This window comes from Otolemur garnettii, unplaced genomic scaffold (assembly GCF_000181295.1).
Source record: "Otolemur garnettii isolate 467f Iridium unplaced genomic scaffold, OtoGar3 scaffold00013, whole genome shotgun sequence".
NCBI lineage: Eukaryota > Metazoa > Chordata > Mammalia > Primates > Galagidae > Otolemur > Otolemur garnettii.
Genome location: NW_003852408.1, coordinates 21,049,785 through 21,069,312, shown reverse-complemented (window position 1 = coordinate 21,069,312; position 19,528 = coordinate 21,049,785). Strand labels below are relative to the sequence as shown.

Here is a 19,528-nt window from a genome sequence, read left to right as displayed (position 1 = left end):
GGAAGAACTTGCAAGACAATTTAAGCTGAAAAGAAGGGAGGTTAAAGAAGTTAATGTCAATTCAATAAGCAGATGATTATATCCTTTATAGCTAACTGAGCTCGGGAAATTTTAGCAGGGTTTCTATAAGCATTGTCAGAATAATATGGACAGAATATTATTAGAATATAATATTATCAGAATAATATGGACAAAACAAGAATCAAGGGGAATACTTAATATCTCACGTATAGATATTACCTTAAAATAATCATTTTCCCAGCACACCTTCAGAGTGTTCTGTGTCTTGTACTGTGCATGTAGATGGTTAAGTCAATGAAGTTGGTGATTTACATATGCCACCAAATAATGAGTGCTGCTTGTTTACGCAGGTGATTCAGTTGTTGTGGCCCCTGCCCAGACACTTTCCAATGCGGAGTTCCAGATGTTGAGACGTACTTCCATCAATGTGGTCCGCCACTTGGGCATTGTGGGTGAATGCAACATCCAGTTTGCCCTTCACCCTACCTCAATGGAATACTGCATCATTGAAGTGAATGCGAGGCTTTCCCGAAGCTCTGCCCTAGCTTCCAAGGCCACGGGGTAAGACCAGAAGCATTGACCACGGGTTTGCAGGTGCTTCACAGACAGAAATGGAAAACAGGCAGCTAGTGGAAAACTGCTGTGCCTTTACAAAGTATATTCCCCATTTCTGTATGCTAGCTCCAAATCCTTCATGGGACCCTAAGGACGTGGTTATTAATGAGCTTGCTGCCAGATTGAGGCAAATGGTATTGCTAGCTGGCTTTGTTTGCTGGCTAATCATAAACTAATCAAAATCTGGGTGGTCAAAGCAGTCTGTGAAAAATCTGCTTCTTAATTGTGCTTTGCAGATGTTGTTAAAAGTGCAAATTAATCCTTAATGTTAGTCCTCAACTGGCTTTTCCAGGAGTATAGTTCTATAGCAAATAGCTGACAAAAAAATGTAGCTCACTCAACCCAAACACTCCATACACATTGCTTTTATTTTAGCAAAATTCTGCAAGACTGAACAATGTAGAATTTTTCCATAGGTAAATGTTGCAAACAAATAAATAAATTTACTGTTCATTTAACAGCTGCTGGCTAGCATAATTGGAAGGAAAATTAATTAAAACCTTTCATTTCTATTAATACATTGGTATCTTGTAGTTAAATTACATGACATTTACATGAACACAATATTTACTTCCAAAGATTTCTAAGGGCAGTCACACAGGGCTGCTGCAAGGAGTGGTGGGAGGTGTGTTGCCCGATGTAGGATCATAAGACCTGAGTTCTCATTTTGTTCTTCCATTGACTGTGTAGTTTTGGGCACATCACTTACCATTTCTGTCAGTTTTCTTATCTGTTAGGTGGGGAGTTGTACTAAAAAAACTCGTGTTCAATTCTGTAGTTCTATGAATTATTTTCTCAAATAAAATGACCAAAAACTGACATTCTGAATGAAGACAGTCAATTTTCCAGAGTGTTAATTTGGAAGGAACCCAAAGTTTAAAGATAATTTGGAAGCAGAGCAAGGACCCAAACTTTCAAAGCCTACATTTGCTACCATTACGTATTCCCAAGTGCTATTTAACCCCACTGTCTACTCAGGTACACACACACACACACACACACATATATATATATATATTTTTTTTTTTTTCCTTAAAAGAATATTTGCAGATTCTCATCTTAATGGAGGATAAACACAAGTGGAGGTTGAAACCTTCTTTATCGAGGATGCTTTTGATTTTGGGTTGAAGAGGTGAAGATAGGAGTTGTCGCTATGCCTGCAATGCATAGAGAGTGGATATTGCTGTGACTTACACCTCTATCCCTGTATCACACTTATATTGTTTTATACATGGCTATTAAATATTTATAAGAACATAGAATCAAGCATGAAGTAGAATAATACCAGAATTTTTTTTAAAAACACATTTTATATTTTGGATTATTTTCAATACTTCCTGCTCAAAGAAAAAAAATAAGTTTATGTCCTTCTTTATAGCTACCCATTGGCATTCATTGCTGCAAAGATTGCCTTAGGAATCCCACTTCCGGAAATCAAGAATGTTGTATCAGGGAAGACATCAGCCTGCTTTGAACCCAGCCTGGATTACATGGTTACCAAGATTCCCCGCTGGGATCTTGACCGTTTTCATGGAACATCCAGTCGAATTGGTAGCTCTATGAAAAGTGTAGGAGAGGTAAGTGCTTGGTTTATTTCTCTATTTTTTTCTTGTTATCACTTTTTTTTTTTTTTGGTAACACCACTGAAAATCTTAAGGTTGCCTGGGCTACTGGGTTATAGATGGGAGAATATACAGGATTTACATTTCTTCTTTAGTGCTTTAACATCTCTCTATTTGCTAGAATATTACATTTGTGAATAGAATATAACACCTGGCCATTTTGCTGGACTGAAAAAACCTTTCTATTCAAAAGGCAAGGTCAGATATGTGGGCATATAATACATACACATTTGTGAAAACATATTAAAATAAATATAACTGAGTTATAATTTGTTTTATAAACAAAGTAAAATGATATATAAGATGATATAATGTCCCCAAAAGACTACTGACCTGAGGTTAAGAATTCATCTTTAGTCCACTCATGGAAACTGTGCCTTTAACCTCTTTGAACCTCACTTTTTACAACTATGCAAGAAAAGACTGGACAGGATGATCCCTTAGAGCCCTTCCAGCTCTAAAATTCTGAATTGAGATGAGCTCAGTGGAAGGAATACTAACCCCTTTTTCATTATACTAAAAAGTGTTAAGCTTTACGCATCATTAGAGGGTTTTTCATAATGCTCTATGTTATACTGTATGAAATTAAAGTTAGCTTTTGATTATTTCATCTTCAAACATGCAGTACTCTTCTGTTTGGGAAGAAAGGAATTCAGGTCTCTGCCTCTGAGATTGACTCCTCCCTCCCTCCACTGAGCCCTTATCTCTTTCTGCTTGGTGTAGAGGAGAGGGCATGAGCCCTAGAATCAGATAGACCCAGGTGTTACTCATGGCATTGCCACATACCAGCTGGAAACTCTCAGGAATCACCCCAAGCCTCAAGATGCACGCCTACAAAGCAGAGATGATAGGATCTACCTTGCAGGGTTCCGGATTAATGCTTATAAAGTGTTTATTAATGTAGTTCATCATTATTATTGCTCTTAAATTACTATCCACAAATATTGTGTAGGAGAAGAGTTTTTGAGTAGCAGAAATTTGTACGAATCTCAATTTTTATCATCTATCACTTATCCATCTGTCTGTTTTAGTTTATCTCATCTCTATCTCTGTTGTGGCCAGTGTGGAAGCTTTTAGACTGTGTCTAAATAACTAAGCTGGCTAGAATACAGAACAAAAGGCTATTTATGACATATCTTTCCTTTTCATCCTTCATTTGTCCCGTGACACGTATTATATAGCCTAAAATCACACAAGCCATTTCAGAAATGCATGTCAAGAATATTAGGAATTATAGCTTAAATCCATCATAAACATGGGGGGATAAAGACATTTTACTAGTTGATCATATTCACATACAAAGGCAGAATTGTCACCAGTATTTGGATTTTTCAATTTCCAACATATTAATGAAAGATTTTAGAGTAATGGCAAATAGCACACTTTTGACCTTTTAAATGAAAATAGCTACTTATAAAACACCAAGTAGTGGTTTTTCCTTCTTCGTGGTTGTTTTAAATCTTATTTTTTTTCCATGATGATTTTCAGTGCACAAAAGAAGTAGAACTCAAATGCCACAAAAGTTGGTAGTGTTTCCATCAAATAACTGTTATTTTATTTAGTTTATATTTCATGGGAAGTACCCTTTTTTCATAATGTAAAACTTGTAGGCCAAAGAACTTGAGAAAACTTTGTGATATTTTCATTTGGGGCTTATATTAGCTGAGGTATTTTCATTGTCAATGAGTATTTAGCACATTACCTTCAATCCAACTCAAGTTGGCAAATAGCCCTGAGTTCTTGCTATGCGCCAGACTGGGAGGATAAGACAGGGAGTAAGTTGTGGATAATTGTACACATTGTCTGCAGTTGGTGAGTTCAGAACATAGAAACAAATGAACTAAAACATAATGTGAGCTAATCTGTGGTAAATGTTGAAATTTAGTATTGTTATTTACAGTTGCAGTGAGAATATAGTAGAATAGGGTCAAAGATGATCATGGTAGTCCTTCCACAGGAAAATAGTAACATATTTTCACCCAAGGAGAATAAGCTTTACTAACGTGTAATATCCAAAAGCACAAGTTTTGAGCAAACACTTAAATAGATGAATTTCTATATAATGCCACACATATTATTTCTCTGTACTTTTATGCAGAGTACGCTTAAGAATAATAAAAATATGTGGAGAGTTACTTACAGAATTAATTATTGTATGGCCAAATTTTGAACATATGTTTAAAATTACTTTAATAAAGTAAATATTTTTTTAAAAAGTAAAATAAAATAAAACATTCAATTTCTGGCTCTCTTCCATGTCTAGGCTACACAATCTATAAGCATATTGTCTAATTCCTCAAGATGCCACTATGATTTGCAAATTGCCTGTCTGAACTGGGCTAATGTTTTGTTTATCCTTGCTCTTGTGAATCTTCCCTTATTTCTAATTAAATTTGGAACAGTATGAAAAGGTTATCTGCTTGGCTTTAGTGATCTTTGAATATGTATCTTGTCACGCAGTTGACAGGAAGCTATCCTAAGCTGGCAGTAATGGGAATTTGAGTCTGTCAGAGGATCATGAACGTTTACTGAAGGCAGCATCATGAGTGTTATTATTTTAAATTGGAGACCAAACAGGCACGGCAATCTATGGAAAGATTCAAAGACAATGTTTATCCAATGAAAATAACTGAGTAGGCCACAAGGTCAATTTAAGTTTAGTTCTGACTTGTAAATTGTCCAAAGTAAATCAACACATGACTTTTTCCAATTGATTAGTGTACAATCAGCTGTAAAGATTGCAGGAAGACACATTGAATTTGTCATGGGGAATTTAGTCTCTGCCTACATTTGAAATCCTAATCTATCAGTATTCGTTATGTTTCTCAAGGTTCTATAAATATTAATGCTTAGCTATTAAAAAAAAAAAAAAGCCAGCCTGTCTTAGGTACTGACTGATACTTATTTAGAAATAATTCTGTTCTTATGTTAATATACGCTCAGTTTCTATTTGCTCTCTGTTCTAATGCAAGGGCCTATATGCTCCAACCACATATACCTTATTTTCAGACTATGGCCCAGAGCAAGGGCAGGTGATTTCCTCATCAATCTCAGCAAATACAGCTGAATTCCCTATGTAGTAAAAGACTGACCTAATGTTAAAGACTCATTACACCAAAACCATGGAAAAAGGGGAGAGGAAAAAACCAAATACCTGAAGTTCGAGTTGTGTTTTGCTGTAATTTTTGTTCTTAAGTCTTTGTTGAAAAAGGTTCCATGTACAGTTCTATTACAAGTTCAAAATATGTAAGCTCTTTCTTTCAATATGTGATTTTAAACGTGTATCACAGGTCATGGCTATTGGTCGCACCTTTGAGGAGAGTTTCCAGAAAGCTTTAAGGATGTGCCACCCATCCATAGATGGTTTCACTGCCCGTCTCCCAATGAACAAAGACTGGCCATCTAACCTCGACCTCAGAAGGGAGCTGGCTGACCCATCCAGCACCCGCATCTATGCCATTGCCAAGGTAATATGTCACAAAGGGCCCAGACTACCTATTTTTATTTATTTTTTCAAACATAACCTAAAAACTGAATCACAAAGTGGTCTTGGATTCAGCAAGTTTTAGAAAAATTTAAATTCTCTTCTATAATATTAAACTGGAGATGTCTATGGATTTCATTGGATTGCTCTATGCCTAGTGATAAATTGTCCTTTTTTATTTGACTTTAAACCTGGATATAAGAGCACATTGTAGTTTTAGAGGATGATTAGATAGATGAAATGTCCCTTTCTCCTAGTGTACATGGTATCCATTCTCTCCAGTAGATTTGGCAATATTGACTTGTCCTTTCCAATTACCTTTCCTTATTTGTTCTTTGAAAATGTGTAAAATTTTATTTTAGGGAGGAAGATGCATGCATTAACAATGCTGAATATGTGCTTCCTAAGACTCTAATTTATTTGTTCTTTTTCTGTTTAAACAACAGCAACAAACTATAAAGAACTTTCATGATTACAGGCTTCCATGTAATTATTTTATTGGTTTTTACTTTTAGGAAAAAAAGGCCCCACATTTCTCACTTCTAGCCACGAGTTCCTTTTACTGCAAATTAAATGCCATATTAATCTCCTTTCATATTTACTGTGCTTAGAGTTTTGAAGTTTCAGCTGATCTGATTTTATGAAAGGTGACTTGGGCAGCTGGAATCTGTCTGGTCAGAAATCCCTGAATGGCTTTTTGACATTTAAGAAAGCGCAGGCATTAATCCTCCAACAGTATCAACCCACGCTGGGTCTACAAAGCCCCACTGACCATTTTATGTTTGTCTGTGTGTGTGTGTGTGTGTGTGATGAGCTGATGAAAATAAGAATTCTCTCTTGAAAGAGAGAATCTGCCTTTGTAATTTATCTGTGTTGTAGCAGAAAAATGTTGGTAGTGATTGTGAACTCACTGCAACTTTCATGTTCATGTCTTGAGAGGCCTGGAGAGAGATGCGGGGGAGCCAGGGCACTTCCTTTACTGCATCTTGTGGTTTCGAAATGCAAAATATTTAAGTGTCATTAAAATTCTGGCAAATACTATTATCTCTTGGTGAACATTTTTTAATGTTGAGTTCAAGGTAATTAATATTTTTCATGGTGGTGGTGGGGGCATAGCAATGATTAGAGGTTATTTTTAGAAAGCCATTTCAAATTCTTTATTTATGTACGATTTCTATTTCAACCTTTTATTTAAAACCCGACCTGTGACATTCACATGTCTGTGCATTATGTACATACATCTGTACATGTATGTATACATTTCTAGAATGTATTTTTTTTTCCCTCAGGGAAAGGACAGTAAATGGATTTTTCCCCTTAACTCTAACAATCATGTTTCTGCCACTTTGAGGCAGGTTAAGAAGGAGAGCATTTCCAAGTTCCCAGCGAGGCTGTAAACTCAAGCAAATCTCTCATTCTTTTCTAACAGACTCATAAAGGATGAGAATTCAGGAAAAAAAATGTGTGGAGGTGTTTTTTTTTTTTTTTTTTGCAGAGTACCTAGTGTCTCAACAAGAAGCACAGGGTCTGAGGTATAAATTATTGTCTGCCGGAGTGCTGGGAGAAGGAACTGATTTCTGTTTGTTAGAGGTCATCATTACTGTTCCATCCACAGCAACCCAGGAACTTGGTGATTTTGACAAAGCGTGTGAGGACCACGGAGGGCTGAAGGGGAAAAAGAATGAAGGGAGGGTGTAAATCTCTGCTTGCTTTCATGATTCTCAGAAAAGGGCAACTTGCTCTAAGGTCTGATTTTTTGCAGTAGTCTTATTTCAGAATGACTGGATCATCACCTCTTTTGATTTGGGGAGAATGCAGGGTATTATTTTTTAGTTGGGGAACATTAAAGTAACCTCAAACTTGTTTGGGGTTATTAGAGACTTCATTACAGCTGTGGCGCTTGGTGATGAAGTCGTAAGCCTGGCAGGATGGTGCTTCATGTTCGGGATTGTGGATATGACTGTCGTTGTCCTTCCTCTCAGTGAAATGACTTCAGAATTCTGGGCCCTCCTTCACTGTGTGTGATTGTGTGAAAACTTCCTTTGATCTGCCAAAATATCAGTAGCTAAAGGTTCTATCTACCTCCAGTGTTGATGGGCGACAGCTAATTGTGCCTTTAATCATTTGGAAAATATGATAGAATATGAAGTCCTTGGGAACCTGACTCTAATTACAGGGAGAATTAAACAAAAGAAACATAAATAGACTCAGAAAATGAATGTGGCTTTGAGTATTTCCGTTAAATGTCATCTTACTCTAGTCAACAAAATTATGAGCCATGCTACATCTTAACACTCATAATCATGGTCTCTCTGATTCTAGAAATAAGAAGATGCTTTAAGAGAATGAAGCACCCTGGGTTGAAACATAACAGTAGCATTAGTAGTTACATATATTTCTTATGAGGGTTTAAAAATATAATGTGCCATTCTAAAATATATTGTTTTGGAATAATGCCCAATGATTATTTTTCGTAGGGTATACACAAATACACACAGATATATCTCTATATGCATGTATACAAGAATAAGAATGGACATATTTGAGTATGAAGGTTTTGGTTTTGAGAGTTTGTCTTTTCTTTCAATTACATTGTCTACTCGGCTTAATGATCCTTAGTTGTAAGTTTATTTTTGAGAAATTGCTAAAGTAAGCTAGAGGAAAAGGCTGAGCTGCCTATCAGAAAAGAAGTTATTACTACATGATTTGGGAATATATTAGGATTTTTAAAAATGCCCTGCCTTAGCACAAAATTCATAGTAATTGATTCACAATAACTTTCTGTTCAAAGTCCTCTGTGAGGAAATATTCTAGAGAAATAATACCAAGTCAGATTTGACCCACAAATTCTCACTGATTATTGTATGTTTGTGTGAATGTGGAGTAGGGTGATAAAAATATGCTATTTACTAGAGGATAAGTACAACAAATACAACCTACATAATCATTACACTGATTCCAGATTTCCTCACCAGTCGGTCCTAACTGTAATTTCAAGATTCTCTTTCATTCTAAAGAGTTGTATTGAATACGAGATATACTTGGTCACAGGGTCAAATAAGAGTGGTATGTACCCTGGGGTGTTTTTCAAGATATGTGCCTCTTCTGTGTGCCACTTCTGGATGTAGTGGACCCCATCTTTAGGATTACTGGAAGGAATGTCAGTAATCAGTTTCGTGTTCCCTATTTTAGTCTGTAGACACGGGTTCCTAAATAATGCAGAGAGGCACGACTACTATATGCTTTCGACCAAATAAGCGTTTTATAAAATATTTGCCAAAGAAAGTCTCTTCTTTTTAATAGGCTTTGGAAGACAACATGTCCCTTGAAGAGATTGAGAAGCTGACGTACATTGACAGGTGGTTTTTGTTTAAGATGCGTGACATTTTAAACATGGAGAAAACACTGAAAGAGCTCAACAGGTAAGGCAGTGTGGCTCTGATTCACTCTAGATATTTTCTGTGCAGTTTTGGAACAGTCTTTGCCTTATCCTTAAGCATATGCCCAAAATTCTCCTTCAGCGAGGTAATAATGGTCATGTTGGAAAACAACGGCTGTAGCAAGGAGACAAATGACAGTTTTTTTTAGATGTTTACCTTTTGAAAGGCATCTGTTAAATTTTTAAATGTATCATCTATCCCGACTCCTGCCATCAGATGCAGTGATGGTTTTATCAGGTCTTCTGCATCTACAAAACTGGGGATGCCTTTATGAATGCATGTGTTATTTAACTACCAGATATTACCTAGTTTTAAATTGTATTAATCAATCATTGAACGAATCACATTCCTGTTTTCTATAGATTTTGTTCTAAGTTCTTAAGCCCATTTTTCCCTTTTCATGGAAACCTATGCATTGCTATGTGCTGATGAGCAAATGTGTTCCTCTTGCATTCTACTGATATTTTTAACCCTGGGACTTCCAGTTTAGCATACAAATAAGCCACATTCAAGTATCTGTTAATTGACTCTTTACCTCTTACTCATTTACATTTTTATCTCCTCCATGGCCAATTATTTTTAAATTTCATTTCCTGTTGAGAGTATTCTGATAATGCCAGTGCTTTAAAATCTACTTTTTAAATTTTTCATGGAAAGACAGTTTGCTGGGGTACCTTCGGCTTATGAAATTATGGATAGGTTTTAAATATTTATCTTTGCTAAGAGGAGTATTTATTACCAAATTAAGGAAGACAATATAGTCCTCTTCAGCTTCTCCCCTCCAGGAAACCTCTGACATACACTAGTGTTAGAAAGGAAGTCTCTTCTACATACCTAAGGATATGTTTAGAGAGGGGAAATATTTTGTGTAAATTGTTCTCAAGTGATTTGAGAAGATGTGGGAACTTTAATCATTTAAAATGCTGATAAATTCAGTAGAAGGTCTCAAAGCCTGGATTGCTCAACTATTTAGGAACTGTAACACAAAACTGGGTTATTGCATTTGTCTAATCAATATGTTTATAAGCTGGGCAATAAAATACATGATTTGGGGGGGAACAAAATTAGGTCTATTTTCATCTATTTAATAATTGCCTGTGTGAGATGCTTGGCTGTGAAAATTGGGGATTTCTATCTGACAAAGATTAAGCTAACTACATTTGCTTGTAAATCACCCTTTCTAGTGATCACTTGAAATGAACAGTAGATAGCAAATAAGTTAGGAATGGAGCCTGTACATTCATCTTAGAATTCTGCTGACTTAAAATTTCCTTTCCTGCTTTATGATGCCAGCAGAACTTCCTGTTGAAGGATGGTCTGCTCCAGTGTTCTCAGTCTCAGGCAACTGAGTTTAAATGCCTAGGAAACCACTCCAGTTAAACCACATGAGGGTGCTAGCAACTTGCAGGATGCCAAACATAGCTGCAGAAAAGACCTTGGTTGGAAGAAAGCAGATGTTATTGTGATTTAAATTTCCACTTGATAGACGTTCTGATTTTTGGACAAATTCAATGTTTTAATTGAATAGTTTTTTGTTACAACCAGAAGGCAGGTTGAGATTCCATCTAAGCATAGAAAGGGTATATTAATAGTGAGAAAGGTCCTTGGAGGATTAAAACAGCACATTCTTACAGATCGCTTAGAATAGCAGTCTCACTTCCACATTCTGTTACATTTATATGCTGATTGATGTTTTCTGTCTCCATTTTCTGACATTAATATATTTGTAAAATACTTTCTATTTTCATCAGAATTTACGTGAATAACTTTATATAAAGCTTTTAATTTATAAGCTTTTAAATTTAAGTCTAATTTAAAAGGTTTCTAAAATTATACTCATAGTTATCTACTTTAGGTATAAGTCTGTTTTGGTGCAGGGACGGGAAAGTGCCTGTTACATAGCAGAAGCTGAAGTAAATCTGGGTAGAACTCAATGGATGATCCCTGGCCTTGGTAAACTAACCCCTGAACTCATTATCCGAGTGTGACTTTACTATTCACATCATTTTTTTTAAAAGTGTCATTGATGTACACATAAAAATTCAGTAATGAATGTTACTTAGGGGTGTTAGATAAAAAAGTAAGAATACATGACCACTGAGGCTTCCAGTCTCAATCCAGTCTGCGGCACATAGTGGTCTGAAGTTGAAAGGGTATCAAAGCTGATGGAATTAAAAGAGTGTAGGCCTTGAGTTACCTCGTTCTATTTTGATTATTCTCACCATAAGTCCACATTGTGCAGTCCTCTGCTTTTTCTCAGCCTCTAAGTCCACGTAGCCTTGGTCAACAAGATATGAACTGCTCCGACAGTTCATAACAGCTTGTAATATAGTATCTCTCTGTTAATGATTGGCATTATGTGGCTGGCTTACGTATTGTCAATTTGGAGAAGGGTTGAAATTAGTTGTTGTTTTTCATTTGCATGTACTGGTGGTTCATTTTGTTTTAAAATCTCAACTACTCCTGTATTAGAAAGGCTGACTTTACATGTAGGCTCAGGAGGTAACTATTTATTTGGTGTGAGTTGAGAGGATCCTAAAGTTCTCCTGGTTCAACATATCTCTGGGTACCAATACATCTCCCTTCCTTTGCACTTGTCAGATAGAAAATAAGTAATGGGATTGCATTTGGGAGAATAAAAGAAACTTTAAAGAGAGGATAAAGTACAGAGTGCTAGGCGTGGGGTAAGTTTTGCCTGGTTCCTTCCTTGTGGGCTGGGAGCCAGAGAGACTGATGTATATGGTGGATTCAGGGGCACCTCACCTCCCTCACTTCTCTAGCTCTGTAGTTCTTCTTCTTAATGTCTACTTCATAGTTTTGTTGTGAAGCTTAAATAAGATAAATATAAAGGACATCTAGCACATGGTGAGTGTCTAAGAAAATTTTCCCTCTTTTCTACTGAAAACCAAAATATTGCTTGTTTCAGTAATATTTTCTGACTTTAGACATATGCATTTAAAGACTCATCTTCAGAGTCACAATTTGTATTTGCTCATATACATGTATTTTAAAATATATCATTTCTCAGTTTTCTTTATGATTAACACAAGACCTGTTTTTTTAAAGGATGCAATGATAGCTGCTGATACAGGTGATTATCTTATTAACAGATCAATAGTATTCTATTATGCTCACAAACAAAAAATTCCCACTCTATTGTTGTTAATCAAGCTAAAGTTCTTCTAAAATCCAATAAACACATTCAGTAGCAAAGGATGAGAATATTACTCAAATAGATAGCCAGTCTGTGTGACTTGTACCTATGTGAATATGTGCAGGTTGGGCTAGAAGAAAAGAAAATGGTCATAATAAGGTAGGCTTTGTGGAAATAACTTATGAATTTTCCATGCTCATGAGAAAGTGGAAATTATAGTAAGAAATCTCCCCTTCTTTGAAGGGCGGAGATAAGCAAGCGTCGTGATCAGAATGATGTATGACAGCCCAGCCTTCTTCAGGTTGATGTGACAAGGTGAACAGGTGTTGGAATAATGGACTCAGCATGTTGGCTCTGAGTGCTGCCCCCATTAGAGCTCAATTTTTATTCTCTAATTCACGCACGTTGCAATGGCAACCCTCACAAGACTCACAAAGCAATAGCCATTCTTATCAACTTTTCCTATTTGAGTTTACTGACTTTCTCCTATTTATAGCAGCCCAAGGACATGCTAGGGAAGTTGACCATTCCAGGCAGTTCCCCAAATTTAGAAGCTGGTGTAATGGCATTCATCGATCTAGGGTGGTGATTTATACATTTACATAATAGATTTCTTTAGGGTTTGAGAAGTTTCTTTCTATTATGTGATGTGAGTTGTACCATGTAGGATTCTAATACATGTTATTATGTATTTTATTTCAAATTTAGATGTTTAATAATTCCAAAGATCTATTAATTTTACATTACCAGATCACCCTGCAAGGAATTTGAGAAAGGTTAACTTTATTCAAATTTTTAGTGGACCCATCACATGGGTAATGTTCTATCCATTGGTCTTAACTTTTGAGCTATCCAGACTCAAATCCAGATATTTTTCATACAATCACTTATTCTACCAATGCTGACTATTTCATAAGTTATGTTCCTTTTGTATCACATTTTCCTAAATATTCATGTAAAGAAAAAGAACTTACTTTGATCTATTAAAAATCACAAAGGTCTTATCTATCGGCCTTTGATCCATTCCTACATAAACTCAATTTGGGGCATGCAACAGTATCTGGCCCGGAGAGAGGAACTGCAAGTTCCATAAATCAAATAAACACGTCAAGCGTCTTTATCAACTAGGTTCTCCTGGTTTAGCAGATCCTGTGTAGTAAAAAAAGGAATGGATTTAGAGCTCTTATCTGTTAATACAGAACTTGAATTTTGATTCAATTCAATAATTCTGAATGCCTTCCAAGTGCAAGATAATAATCACCAAATTTTTGGACTACAGATCAGGCACTTCTAAGCACATTAGTTCATTTAATCGTTACCACAACATTCAGAAGTCAGTAATTATCCGAGTTGTACTGATAGCAAACCGAGGTGCTGAGAGACTCAGCGGCTTCCTCCACATCACATCCTAATACATAGCAGAGTTGAGGTTCAACCTGAGCTGATACTTAACTCTTACATTTGACACGTAACCACACATGTATGTACACGTATGTATTTGTATAGACATATGTGTGTAGATATAAATGTGAACACATAAACATATGTATATATTCACAAACATTCGTTTAGGGGTATGGAAAGGTGGATCAGGTAACATCTGAAGGAGGTAAGACTACATATAATAAACGACCTCAGTATGATAATAGTAGCACTTAAAAGAGTCCTCCCACCATAGAACAAGCGCATGTGACAAAATTTCAACTATGTAAGTAGTTAAAAGACAAACACAGGACGAGGACCCATCCTTTGGACCCCTATTGCAATAAGGAAGGGAGAAATTCTACAATAATAAGTCTTGCTTGTGAGCGGGAAGCATTTGATGACCTTACACCTTAAACACTTTGTTTACGATATCAGTTTAGATCAGCAATTTTAGATTGAAAAACAATCATGATACTTAAGAAGAAAAGGAATAAAGAACAGGCAAGAAAGAAATGTGAGAGTACTAATTACCAGTTTTGAGCAGCTGCTTATCTTTGCCTGTAACTCTTTTCAATTTTTTTATTTCCTTGTTTTGGTTTTGGGGGTTCTTTAGCTACTTCTGACTGACATATCCAGCTCCAGGATTTTATTATACCTGACTAAATTGTATAATTTTATTCTTTCACTGAGGAAAACTAAGCTGAATTAAGTTCTGAATCCGTCCTTCAAGTAATTAGCTTTAAGAAGACAGCCAGCCATCGCTTGGGCTACGCCATGTTAAATTGCCAAATGGAAGGTTTTCCACCACTTACGGTGATTGCTTGTTCTTTTGTATTCCATTCATTTGGGGCAATCGTCCTGGAATGGTCCATTTTTCTCTCTGGTTTTTATGTGCAATGGTGCTATTTACGTTAGCAACTTGTAGATGACTGCTGACAAAGAATCTGTCATCCATTTTAGATGTTCAGAAGTAGGCTATGTAACCATTGTGATACAATTTATATGTTGTAGGGTTTAGAGTTCTCTATTTTGAAATAAACTTCATTTACTACGGGTTTATTTACAAATGAAATCACTTCTTTTCTGTACTGTACAGGCTTCATGCTGGGTTTTTTGCCATTCTAATTCTGATAATATTAACATTCTCTTCTCCTTTCACTGCCACTTACTGCTATGGTCATTGCAGTAAAAAAAAAAAAAAGTAAAGTGCACATTTGAAGGGCTTATTTTCCATCCGAACATCGCTATGTTCAGCGTGATGAACTATGTTCATTGGTGAGTGCTGAAAAATTGGTGTGCCTTTTGCTTAAGAAAACAATCTAGGACAAGTCGGTGAGTTCCACTTGGGCATTCAAGTGCTAAATTGAGCTCCGTAAAGTTGGCCATTTCCCTGCAGCCACAAACTTCTGGCAGAGGTAATAATGCAGGTGTCACCTTAGCTGGAACACTCCCTCCGAATGTCCTCTCCTACACACGCTAGCATCTATTGACTTTTTATTTAACTTGCTCACACGGCATGGAAAAATCAGACAAGAACATTTTGTGTTTATATTTGATTGAAGTTTCTGGAGGAAAAATGTCACCTAAGAGTTGTTAAATATGAGTAAAAGAAGGGCAGGACTTTCCTCTCTGAGGACAGTTTATACTTTCTGGAAGAAAAAGAATCAATAATTTCAGTCTTAAAATATTAAATGCAGATGTAATTTAGGGAAAAATATAACAATATGATATTTGTTATCACTTTTATGATACTTCCCTATGACGTATGTTTATGATATTATTTATTATTTTGGATATAAGAACGGGAATGGATGTGGTTGGACACTTTATCAAGCCCACTGATCCGATTTGCAGAAAATGGCCATATCCTCTTTTATTATTACAACTCATACTGTATTTTTTAAGTCTCAGTTTTGCCCTAGTTAAAAATAAATGTTCCCTTCTTATTTTACTGGGAAGCCACGCAGCTATTTCAATATATTATATACTATACATGAAGTAACTAAATTTAGAGGAAAACAGTATTACCAGTTATTGCATATTGCCATTTTGTGGTTTAAATCTTTACACTCTAAGCCACTTACATAGTAAACCTCAAAAAGACTAAAAATTGAAGCATATGTAAACCTTTTATCTCTGTACATGAAGAGTATTATGGCATGGGACATTCCATGGTTCAGTGAACTAATGCCAAAGATACATTTTATTATTCATTTTATTTTATGTTCCGTATGACAGACTATCTTAGGTGATGTCGTAGATTTAATGGGATTTTGATTAATTTTTAACTTAGGATTTATTGTTTTGGATACGATGTAAAATTTTAGACCAAATATTTACTGTTCTGAAAGCCCTTATTTAACTCATTGTTTAAGTAGCATTTTCATAGTTTTGACAAATAATTGTGCATTTTGAAAATGTGAGGACAAATAATTGTGCCTTTTTAGGAGCATGAAGCCATACTTATGATTCTAGCATAGGCAAGATAAATGGTTTGCTTAAAAGGTTCTTACAGTGATATTCAGATTGTTCATAAAATGCATTTTATATCTTCCTATATGTTAATTCTTACATGTTTGACAGTTTCAAAAATTCTAAGTCAATTTAAAGTATATTTATTAGCTGGGCATCATGGTGGGCACCTGTAGTCCCAGCTACTTGGGAGGATGAGGCAGGAGAATCGCCTCAAACCCAGGAGTTTGAGGTTGCTGTGAGCTATGATGCCACAACACTCTACCCAGAGCTAAGGAATGAGACCATATCGAAAAAAATATATTTAAAATATATTCAGAAAGTGTGCCTACCTATGAATAGTGAAGAACTAATAGATTATGCATGTGCCAATATCTCTGATCTCAACGTGGTGGATCATGCATTTACTTGATGGCATTTCTCTGTATTGGGAGCTGTTATTAGATCAAGCGGTATTTGTTCATCTATTCAGTCAGTAATATTTATCGGGCACCTACTATGTGCAAGGCATTGTAGTAGTTCCAATATCATTTGGAACTACTGAAATGAATGAATGGAAATGAATTCATTGAATAAAATATCATTCATTTTGTTGATGAATTCTTATTAGTTTTTACCTTATTGTCAATGAGTTTATACTCTATGGCTATACATTGACAGAATGCAATAACAGCCATTTGAAATGCAGAAACATGAATCCACAGAAGTTTAATGGAGGTTAAAAGCACAAGCGCTGAGACTTCTTCACGTGTTATTTTGTAAAAGTCTCAACATCAGCTTTCCTGGAGGGCATGTATCTCTATTTCTATTATACAGAAGGGATGACGACTCAGACTATTTTAGCAGATGTGCTAAGGTTTCATGGCTCGTACATTTTGGAGCTAGGGTTCAAGTGCAGGACTTTCTGAGCACAAAGAGAGCATTTTTCCCTTTAATATATCCCGCTATCATGGGAACCAAAAGAAGAGAGAATTTTAAAAGTAATTATAAACTAAGAAGACATTTTCAACAGTATGATGTAGTTTGGTGAGAAAAGAGAGGAAGAGAATTGAGTAAGTTCAGCACCTTTGAGGAGGTCGGTGGGGAAGCTGGGGAGTAAGGACCAAACGTATAGTGAGACAGAAGGTAAGGGGATGAGTTCTAGGAAGTGACAAGTTTTGTTTGCTCTTATTTTGTTGTATTTATGTTATTTGTCATAGAGGTAAAATCTTACTGTAAAGAATAAGATAGTCTAAGGACAGAAATTAAGGTGGACACTATTTACCCATTTTCACATTGTGTGTAATAGTTGGAACCTAGTTTTATGTCACTGCTCTGTGATTATTATACATATGCTAGTATCATCCTCAGTTAAACTATAAATTTCATTAAGGCAAATACCAAATATCATAATGTCTTAAAATACTTTTCTTATAGGCCTTTCTTAGTACTACATGCAGAATAGAGTTCACCATTCTAAGGTATAATGTCAATTCTGAAACAGGTACAAAAGTTTTCCAATTGTTGGAATTTATTTATTATATATTGTCTTGGATATTGGCATACAGTGCCTACCACGGAGTAAACACTGGACAATATTTGTATGATAATGACCAACTAAAGAAATAAGGACGTGTTCTTGGTAGAAAGTGAAAATCAGAATTTCTCAGTTATAGCAAAAGAGGGGGAACTGTAGTGGGGGAAAATATATTATGATTCCTGGTTGCTCAAAGTGACCCACAAAATTATGAATTGAAAAATATAATATACAGTTCAATGGACCAACTGTGTTGGAAAACACTGTATATCAGCATCTCTAGATTTTATCTTTTTAAGTGGTTATATATCTACTAATTAGCTGGGAAGGCTCTGGATAAATGTTTTTAATAATAGGGAATTTATCCAATTATTTGTGTCATCAGAGAGTATATACATGTAGGCATTACATTATTTATAGGTATGTTGTGAAATCTCTATTGCCTGTTGAGAACTAGCCAGCATTTCTGCACCATGGCTGATTGAAAAAATTATCCACATTTTAAAATTTGTACGTTTTCGACATTTTGTGAAAAACATCTGTAAATATTGACAATGGTAGTGAAGGATATGATTTCATTAACCAGCAATGAAGGTCAAGGCAAAAAATATATACTTAGGGCATTTATAACATAAAGATTTACTATATTCTTCTTGTGACCTTAAAGTGCATTTCTATTATAAAATAGGAAAAACATATCACCATCATATTTTTATGGATGGAGAAACTGAGTCACGTGAGGTGTGTGTCATACTTCATGTCACAGGAAAGCGTCAGGGGAAAGCGGGGAACCTAGCCCAGACTTCTGCCTTCAGTTTGTTCATTCACCCTTTTCTAAAGCTTCTTTTTAGAGATATGACTTTTAAATCAGACAGCTGGAGATCAGTCCCTCCTCAGCTGTCAAGTGGGGAGCTGTCTGTTTCCCTGCCTTCACTGTTGACCTCACTTAGAGCAGAAGCATTGTGAGGAACGTGCCCTTTTCCAGAACTCTTGGGGGAAAACACAGGGAGCCTGGAGGGGAGAAAGCCCTGCGAGTCACGTTTAAAAGATGTCAACAGAATTTTCAAGGGTATGGAGGCCTAGGATAAAGATTTTCTTTTTCAATCTTACTTTATTAATAGTAAACAACTGTGTATACATTTGTCAACACATGTTTTTTTCTTTAAAGTGCAAATGTCTTGTCTTCATGTTCATGCAGGTATAAATAAAACAACTCTAGAGAGTAGAATGGAAATTAAATTTACGCAGCTAGACTGCCAGAGCTACAACTGCAGAAACTGGATAATCTGTTGCTGACCCCCATACTTTTTTCACCTGGTAATTCATACCTGCAATGCCTTCATGGGGGCATAAATCCTCTGACTCTGACCTTGGAGATGAAGAGTGTGACTCTATCCTAGGGAGGGTCAGGCAGCAGCCACTCCTCCTGAGGTGGAGTGAGTGCCTGAGAACACTTTCTCTCCCGGAGATCAATTTTGATTTGCAGAGAGTAAAAAGCATGGTGACCCTCACCAACTCACGGTGTGGGCACAGGGATGCCACAGAGGTGAGGAAGAGGCCAAGATGGCTGAGAGGAGGCCAAGTTCAGATGACCTGGCAGTTTGGGTCTGCTGAACTTTTCCTCCTGCTTCTTCTCGGCCCTTCCTCTTTTTCTTCTCTTTGGCCCCGTTTCTCCCTTTCTTTCTTTTTCCCCAGCTTTTGCACCTATGAAACACTTATTACCTGTTTGGTGCTCTACTGAACACTTGACACATTTATTATTTCATCTGATTGATGGGT

At 36.1% G+C, this 19,528-nt stretch overlaps 1 protein-coding gene across 1 annotated transcript in view; it reads left to right on the top strand.

The window, feature by feature from the left end:
- The window catches only part of CPS1 (carbamoyl-phosphate synthase 1), a 115,448-nt gene that overhangs the window by 47,895 nt on the left and 48,025 nt on the right, over positions 1-19,528 (top strand). Inside the window, exons 18-21 of the mRNA XM_023510373.1 lie at positions 372-582; positions 2,015-2,213; positions 5,549-5,725; positions 9,046-9,164. Of these exons, the coding sequence (XP_023366141.1) occupies positions 372-582; positions 2,015-2,213; positions 5,549-5,725; positions 9,046-9,164 (706 nt within the window). The remainder of the gene's footprint in view (positions 1-371; positions 583-2,014; positions 2,214-5,548; positions 5,726-9,045; positions 9,165-19,528) is intronic.